General features: G+C 45.7%; 1 protein-coding gene across 1 annotated transcript; it reads left to right on the plus strand.

Annotated features, from left to right (window-relative positions):
• Positions 1-3,154: 3,154 nt before the first annotated feature.
• On the plus strand, positions 3,155-8,725 carry LOC104506964 (DNA-directed RNA polymerase III subunit RPC9-like; the record flags this gene model as incomplete). The annotated part of the gene is made up of 3 exons (XM_010148106.1): positions 3,155-3,191; positions 6,558-6,656; positions 8,627-8,725. Coding segments are annotated over 3 exons (235 nt in total), but the record flags the coding sequence as incomplete, so codon positions are not given.
• Positions 8,726-9,122: the final 397 nt, after the last annotated feature.

Genomic DNA, 9,122 nt, shown 5'->3' on the forward strand with positions numbered 1-9,122 from the left:
GGGGGGTATTGGGCCTTTGACGCCCCTATAACCAGCAGTGTTTTCAGGCGTTCTGGTGGGAATCTTGATTTTTTTCGTCTCCTCTAAAAGTCGTGCTGCAGCGGCTGGTGGGGGGCGCGGCGCGCGAAAGGCAAGAGGCGCTGTGGCCAGGTCTCCCCTGCCCGTCTCCTCGCGCTCCCTTTCCCGCTCTCCGGGAAGAGCTGTTCCTGTGAGCTGCAGGCAGACAGCCGGTGGCAGGAGCTGTGTGTGCTGGGGAAGGAGAAAACCCCTTGCCAGCAGTCGCAAACACGAGGCGAGTCGAAGCTGTGGCCCGCTGGCACGTGGGGCCGTTACTCCCGCAGCCCTGGGTGGCCGTCCCAGGCAGCAAGTTTCGCTGCCTTCCTGGGCTGACAGCACCACAGGGTTGCTGTCTTTTTAGCATCTCCTGGGCACGGGACAGTAGGATTTGACCTATTTGAAGCTTAGAAACTGATTTGCGTGAGTTCCGAAGAGCCCGCTGCGGGGCCGTATACGCGTACGCAGCGCAGGTTTCTGTGGGTGGGTGCGCGCAGGGCGCGAGTCCCGCGGGATGAGTGCCAGCAGCCACCAGTCAGCTGAGCTGTTGGAACTGGTGTTATCCATGGATAACCATGGATATCCAATGTAATCCATTGTCGTTAGATCTTCTGTACAATTTTAACTAAATCTGCTGTACACCAAAGTGAAAGGTAGATAACAAATAAGAAACATCCGCTGAAAGACGGGTTTGTGTCGCGTTAGCCTTAACGCGAGTGTCAGCGTGCAGGGAAAGGACCTGCTCTTGTTCCGTACTGAAAAACGCTGTGAAACACATCCGCAGGCTGAAAGTTGCCGTTGCAGGTGAGGAACGACAGGATTTGCCCTGCTGTGAACGATGCCGTTGATGCTGTCTCTGATGCTGCCTGTACATCCGCTTGTTGTTCACTCCCTCGAGTCACCCAGCTTACTTTCCTGGTGCTACCTCTGTTAGTGCCGATAGAAGATGCATCAAGGGAGGTGGCCTGGGGTCCTGAGCTGTGGGTGAACGTCCCGTGCGTTGGAATGGAACAACTTAGTCCATTTTCCACTTGAATTGCTGTTGGAATTTAATCTTCCTAGTCTTTGGTCTTCTGCCTGACAGTTCGTAGAGGGAAGCTCTCCAGCTGGGAAAACCTCTCCCAGGTTCTCGCTGTGTCAAAAGTTTCCGTTGCTAGAGAAAAGAACCCTCCAGAAAACATTTTGGTTTACATGTACAACCTGTTTTAAGCAGTAGATTTAAACCCATGAAGTGTCAGTGATATTTTTAGAGGTGTAATACCATATACTGAGATACTTTTTTATATGATATGCAGAAGACCTCAATAATGTTTTGGTTTGAACAAAAATTTGCATAAATATTACCTTATTAAAGGTTCTGAAAAGTGTTTATACACTTGCTGATAACGTGAGATTTCTTTTCTTTTTGTTTAAGCCACAACGTTGTAAAAAATAAGAATACTGTTTAGTTGGCCATTTAAAAATGTACGTCAGAATTTATTTACAACTTCCAGTTCTCTGAATGTAGAACTGACAGTTGGTTCATGGGAAGAAAATTGTTTTTCTGCTTCGTAAGTTCTGCAAAAGTTTCTGAAACTGGTCGTGTTTATCAGTTTCTAATTCTGCTATTTCAACACAGCAAAAGTCATTGAAGGTTTGAGAGTGGCTCATTTGCTGTCCACTATTAGAAGGGCAAGAAGTTTTTTTCTGAATGTCAGTGTTTTAGGATGAAAAGGAAGCGATTGTCCCCAGTCATTTAACTGTCGATGGGTTTCGCAGGCTCATTGACACAGTAACTTATTCACTCTATATGACCCCTCCACTTCTTTAACAGGGTAATTCCCGACGTAGTTCTTCCGTAGTGCTGCTGTTCCTAACAAATGTCTTTGATCCGTCGGGATTTCTGTGGCGGTAGCCTGAATGCAGACATTCTGAAGAATTGCATTTAGCCAACACCACGCACTATAGGGTTTGGAAAACAGGAATCCGGACTAATGCATGGGTGAGCTCACTTGCTGAAGTTTCACTCGACTCAGCGAAATGGAAGTTGAAGTTCATCTCAGCGTATTTTAGAAGGTCCTTTTCATTTAAAAACAATGATAGAACCTGTGGAAGTTTGTGGACGCATTTAACTGGTTTGAAAGTGATGAGCGTGACAGTTCTATTCAGAGTTGGCGGTGCTTAACAATACAGTGTACCTTTTTTGTAAGCTGCCGCGCAGACCTGGGAAAGGCCTTTTTTCCTTTTGTATGGAAACTTTCTGTTGTTGTGGCTGCTGACTGCTCAGCAGAATGTGTTGTCCGGGGAATATAGGATGTTCTGCATCAGGTTTTTTTCCCTTCTTTTAAATTAGAAAAATACAAAATTACAGTATTTGGCAGTAGCAGAGGTGTGATCAGTCTAATTACGGCTTGACTCAAAGAGTGCAGTCAGCCTGCCAGTGGTGAGTAACGACTCGTGCTTAACTGGGGCAGAATCGGTGGGGAAGTGTTTGGCTGATGGAAAATCGGGAGCTGTCAGCCTTGCACTGCTAATAAAGGAGTAGCCACAGAAAGATTCAAAGAATAAATGAAGTGGAAATGCAGCAAGGTTGTTCCTTCGCTCAGCGCAGTGTGTGCAAACGCAGCGCCACGTCTGTAGCTGTGCACGGGCACGCTACACACAAATGGCCGTTGTGTTTTCTCTTTCCGTGCTCTTGGCTAATAAACAAGTGTGTGTAATCTCAACAGTTCTTCCTGTCAGTCTTTATCTAAACCAACTGGAGGCCTTTTCTTGTAAGAAAGAAGCCAGGCAATTTGGCATTAGTGCATAAAATTGGGTGAGTGAGTAAGTATGTGGCTGAGTAAAAAGGTGATGTCGTGTGTGTTATGATTTGTGGGGCAAACTGTGCAAAATGCACTGTATGTTTATGTAATGATTCTACTCACAATGTGGAAAAATACTTTCCAGAGGTGGCAGCAGCTTGGTAATTGGAGAATCATGAGAAATAGATTTCCTGAGGATTTTTTTGCAGAAACCAACCTTGTGACAGTAGTGTCTGTTCTTGCAGTCTGTAGCTCAGCCAAGACAAGTCTCAGTGTCATTTGGAACACAAATTAATCATTTTGATTTTCCCTTTTAGGAAGGACGCAAATGCCGCGTTGCTGAGTAACTTTGAGGTGAGTTTATCTGCGTCCTGACTTTTAAACTGACGGTTTAAAGCTCGGTCAGTCCCTTGCGTGCTCCTTGGGGAGTTGCCAGCGACAGTCAGCGAGACCTATATGTGATTTCCACCTGCTCTGTTGCATTCCTTAGCAAGAAAAAAGCTTTTTAAAGAAAACCTGCTTTCTGGAAAAAACTAGTTTTCACTAGTACCATATTATTTGCTTGGTCCTAAATTTGGTCCTAAATAACACCAGGTATAAATATCTTTTGAAGCAGAGGAGGAGCAGATCTTCACAAGGTTAGTAACTTCTACCTCAGCCCCGTTGCATTTACACTGGTGCTTGTTTGGTTTGCTGAATCCTCTTGAGTATAGCCCTTTCTTCTTTAGGATTTGATTTTCAGCATCTTTAAACATTTGTGTATCTGGGCCAGCGTGCGGGAGTCACCAGGGCTTTGCATGACATCAGGAGACTGGACACCTCTGTAACTGGGCAGCAGCGTCCCAAACAGCCGGTTTTGAAGTTTGTCTTATGATGTGCCAATGAACGACCGAGTGTGTGACACACTTATGGCTGGAGTCTCTTTAATATTGCAAGTAAAAATTCTCACAGAGAAATTCAAACCTTTTTCACGGGTGGCTGTTGCTGGAATCAGCATTTTGTATTTAACCTTGTGATGTGCAGCACCACCCGAGGACCTATAACTAATTAATGCATAGTTTTATTAAAGCCAGTGCTGCTGGAAACGCAGTCCTACACCTCTGGATGCTTGAAGGTATTTTTTGGAAGATCATAGAATCATAGAATAGTTTGGGTTGAAGGGACCTCAAAGCCACCCCAGTCCTACCCCCTGCCATGGGCAGGGGCTGCTTCCCCCAGGCCAGGGTGCTCCAAGCCTCATCCAGCCTGGCCTTGGACACTCCCAGGGATGGGGCATCCAGAGATCTTGAGGTGTTTCCAAAGCAGTTCAGCTTATAGGAAGGGGAAGACAGTTTGATCTGAGGTGTGTTGCTGTGCAGTCCTGGAAGCCAGTGATATACCTTGGTCTGGGGTCCTGGGGAGCCGCAGTGCCCTGTTGTAACAGACGATGAATGTTTGTACACGAATAAAAAAATTTGTGTTTTCTAGTGTAGAAAAGTTCTGAATCGTTTTCCTCCCCGCTACGTAAAGGTTTTGTCTTAGTGAGGTCGAAAGAAATGCAGTGTTCCTGTTGGTTCACCTTCAGCCAGGTAACGGAACACTTTCCGTGCTTTCCTTGTGAATGTGATTTTTTGAATGGGTTTAAGAATGCGAGTGCTCTGTTCCTAGTGTTTTCTTGGTAAAGCTTGAAAGTTGCACAGTTGTTTCATCTTACTCGGAACTAAGGCTTGAAATGTTTTGTCTTGAGCTGCGTCTGCGAAGAGCAGAACCACCCGGTGGCCGCTGGAAGAGCTTTGATGAGGTGCTCGGGGCCAACTGCCTTGCCGAGAGAGGATGCTGTGTCAGCCATACTAGTGCTGAGCGTCTGTGCAAAACACGTGCTACTGCAGACAAGAGCAGCTGTTTCAGAGGTTATTTGTTCAAAACCATCTCTGCTCTTTGCTTCTTCCTTTGCTGGGGCATTGTTGGAATCGGGAATATGGCCTGTGGAGGGTCGGGTGGTGCTGCCAGCCACCTGACGTGGAATCCATAGGTGTCCCGCAGGTCTGGTCCGGAACAGGAGAACTGCAGAATCCAGCCCTCACGCTCCTCAGTCAGAACTTGCTTCAGCTGCGTCTTTATGTCGGTGGACCTACCGTGTTGGAAGAGGGCGGGAGGTGGAAAACGAAGCTGCTGACGAGAACGTGTGCTCCTCGTTTCCCTTTCGCAGCAGCTGTCACGCCTGCAGCGCTTTGATCCTCGTCAGGAAGGGATTTGCAGTGTCTGCAGCTGTAGGCTTTTGGGGCATGAGCTTTTCCTGCTCTTCAGAGTCTTGATTCCCCTAAAACTGCCGATCTCTTTGTTTGCTCCTCTTCCCAGTTGCACTTTGACTGGTATAGCTAACGTTCCCTTTATCAAGGGAGTATTTTGCACAGATGGAGCCGTTTGAGGTGTATTCGGACTGGCATGTCGTATGCCCACGTGTCTTCTGCGAATTTGGAGCTGTCATTTTGCCTCACTCTCAGGGCTATATTCATTAGGTAAAAATTCATAGCTTTGGTTTTGGCTTTCAGGTGAGGACTGACTATCGGTGGTTGTTCCTTTTTCATAAGAGATGCAGGATTCACAGCTAGTAATGTTCTTATTTCTCACTGCCTAGAAATGTTTGCATTTTGTCTCTGTGGACTTGCTAGTTTATAACGCCCTGGGTCTGGTTCTTGAATGAAGCTGGTCAAAAATTAGGGGTTAAACAGAAAGAAGTGGTCTGTTACTGTGCTGTGGCTGCTGGCTCTGGATGTGCCATAAAGCTTGAAGCAAAACACCTGAAGAAATTTCAACCTGATGTGATTTACTGTGGGCATAAATGGGTAGCTGTAACGTTTTCTCAGCATTCTGCTGCTTGTCCATGGTGAATGAAGATCTTGTGTTGTAACAGATTTGACCAAGCGCAGTTGCAAAATTCAAACCGTTTCTTGCCTTGGGACTTCCCCTCCGAATCTCGCTCCCACGTTGGTGCTTGCTGCTCCCTGAGTGTGACGACAGCCTCGTGCCCTCCTTTTCGGGAATGTCTGCCTGTGTTACACTGTCGTGACGGAACGGGGAGCTAATTTAATCTTTGTGGCTTAACGTACCATGACACCGTGCTGCTCACTGCAACGTTTACTATTAGGGATAACTCCACTGGAATTTACAGTGGGATCCCTGATCTCAGGAACGTCTACGCGTCGAGCCTGTGCTGAGTTGGTTCCTGGCGGTGTCACAGTTGTAGAATTTACTTTTTTTTGCAGATAATGTAAAATTGTGAGACAGACTATGTATCCATTTTAATATTACAGGTGCACCTGTCGTAGTAAATCCCGTAGGGCCATAAACTTGTGTGACATCTTCCTTCAGGCGTCACCCACATTAAATGGGAGCAGACATGACCCACCTCTCTTCAGGACATGAGATAAGGTGAACCAGCAGGATGGATTCATCCTGGCAGCTTCTCCTCTGGGGCTCTTGGATAACCTTTAACAAGTGCTGAAAATCTGTTTAAAATAGTCTCAAATCAAAAAAAAACCCACAATTTAATAGCTATTCATCATTCTGGTGCCGGAAGGTCTTCTGTTTCGATTGCTGGTGCGGTCTCCGAAGAAGCCACACTTGTGTTTTTGTTGTTCGGTTGATAGGATTTTGTGTTGTTCATTCATCTTTTCCTGCGGTGATATTTTTAGGTAAAATACTCTCAGATGGTTCAAAACACTTCGTTTTTTTCCCCAGGTGTTCCAGCTACTGACGGATCTTAAGCAGCAGCGCAAAGAGAGTGGGAAAAGCAAGCAGAGCTCTGGTCAGCAGAACCTGAACACCATCATGTACGAAGTGAGTAGCGCTCGAAGTTCCGGTGCACATGAGCCCAAGCTGCGGTCATTTGCATCCTTAGCTCCAGGTGGTCATGATTTTGTATCAAACTTTCTCTATTAAAAACCACAGGGAAATATTTTTTCGCCACTTGTCTGTGGGCAGTTTGTCCAGGTTGTGGGCTGTGCTGTCAGGGACGAGCCACGCAGCTGCTCGTCATAAAATCTATCAGAGAGAGCATTAAACCCCCTGTTTTTTAACTGTTTTGTTTTGTGAGGTTTTTGTCCCAAATTTTCTGTTATTTTAGGACCCAGGGCACAACTTGCTCTCATCTGATGGTTTGATGGTACAGTGTAATCATGATTTCAGAGCTGAGGCACAGATCACATAAGGCATTTTTTCATTAACAGAATAACAACTAATAATTTTCAACTAAAATAGATTTAAATTTTTTTCTTTTTTGTCAGAAGAGTAGCGATCACATGTAGAGTCAGAAACTTCAGTTGGACACCAGACTGCTAACAAAGCAGTCCTATCTATCCTTCCTATCTATTGCTAGGAAGAACTTTTAAAACTAGATAGTGCACATAATCAACACGTGAAGTATCTGGCATTAGCAGCTTGGTCGCAGACCTGCGGCATGGCCTGCTGCCTCTCTCGGAACGGCGTGAGCAGCAGCGTGGTTGGCAGCGAGTTGGAAGCGGTCTGCCTTGCTCGCATGAGTAATCCCGTTGAGCGGTGGAACTACTCATGTGAAAAAGGTTTGGCCTGGGCTTTGTTTGTGTTTTGGCTTTGTTTGAAAAGGCACAGAGTTGTAATTCCAAAGGCTCGCATTCAACAAAATAGGGACTTACAAAAAATGCAATTTAAATCCTCGTGGAGACGCTTCCTGTTCCTCTCTGAAACAGCTGTGAAAGATCCTGAAGGATGTGTTGTCAGAATGCACCTTAAAGCTTTCATTGCCTTGTATTTGTGACACATTAAATTCCAGTGGGGTGCTTGGTTTTGTACCTGGTGTGAAGCTGGTCTAAACTCTACCTGTATTTTCTCTAAGTCGAAGAAAAGCAGCATTTGGTCTCAGGGGGTTGTCTTTGTTGGTGCTGAGCTCTGTGCGGGCTTGTGTCTGCTGGTGCGTTGCCAAGTCTGCATCTAAAGGATGAAAACAACCGTAGAGTGGAGAGTCTAAGGAGTTATTTAGGGGTTGGCAGTGAGATACCCCTGGCACTGAGCACATGGTGACTTGGCAGAAGGTTTTAAGGATGGGCACTATTCAACTTTTCTAGACATTACTGCTTTTAAACAACAAAACCCCAAAACAACAACAGAAATCACCACACACACAAAAAACCCCACTCAAACCCCGTATCTTGATACCTCTTTAAGTGAGCTTTGAATCTGTAAATACCTGCTGGTTTTAAAAGGAAAAGCAAATGTGAGTGATAGTGTTCTGCAGAGCTCTAAGTGCATCTCGATCACAGAATCAGCGTTTCCTGACGTGATTTCGAACCACGAGAGCAGGCCTCTCTCACCAACAGCAGGTGGGTTTTAGTGGACAAAGCTAAAACTTGCTCCTTTCCCGTACTCTTCAGCATGCAACTTTGGGCTTTTAACCAGTCAGCTAAGTGGGTGTCCAGAGCCACAGAGGGAATAGTCGGAGCTGGAATTCTCACCTGGCTGGGTCCTGGTGGGGCTTTTCCAAGAAGTACTGGTGTAATTTCCATTGCAGAAAGTTGTAGCTCTGTATTGCTTGTTTCTTACTCCCTCAGCACATAACAATGCAGTTTTACTGAAGACAGTGTGAGTGATGTCATCTGTGACAGCACTTCCCACCCTGTAAAAAAAAGACTAAAAAGGCAAACTCAGAAACTTGAATTTTCCAATTTTTGTGAGTAGTACTGAGGAAACTTTTCAACATCAGCTTGTTTCATACACAGCTGGTAAAGCAAACAGTCGCTGTGTAATAATGTTTACTTCCTTTCTGTCCGTTGCAGACACTGAAGTACATCTCAAAAACACCCTGTAGATACCAGAGTCCTGAGACTGTGAGAGATTTCCTTGCGGCCATGAAGGGCCATAAGCTAACCAAGTAAGTAGAAACGTGCCTCTCCACTGAAGTACAAAGTCATGGCCGTGCTGAAAAACGGACCCCGCGTACACGGTGTGATCTGTCTGGGTGTGATCAACATGTTTGAAGGACTTTCTGCCAGTTTTAAATACTCGTCCAGACATCTTTTCCTCGTTAGCGCCCACGTGGACGAGCATTTCCTTAAGTGGGTCTGTGTTTACAAAGTGTTTCCCAAACAGCTTCTTGTCAGTACTGGGGCTTTAGCATGGTTTCACGTGGTGCAAGCACAAAGTAGAGTTCATAACATGTTTTCTGAGGAAGAAGTTGTAAACAGGTTTTGAACACAGGACAAGAACGGCCAAAAAATCCCCAACCCAACCTTGGTTTGTTTTCAGCTTAACTTTGTGAACTTCCTTAAACCC

Source organism: Eurypyga helias, unplaced genomic scaffold (assembly GCF_000690775.1).
Source record: "Eurypyga helias isolate BGI_N326 unplaced genomic scaffold, ASM69077v1 scaffold14743, whole genome shotgun sequence".
NCBI lineage: Eukaryota > Metazoa > Chordata > Aves > Eurypygiformes > Eurypygidae > Eurypyga > Eurypyga helias.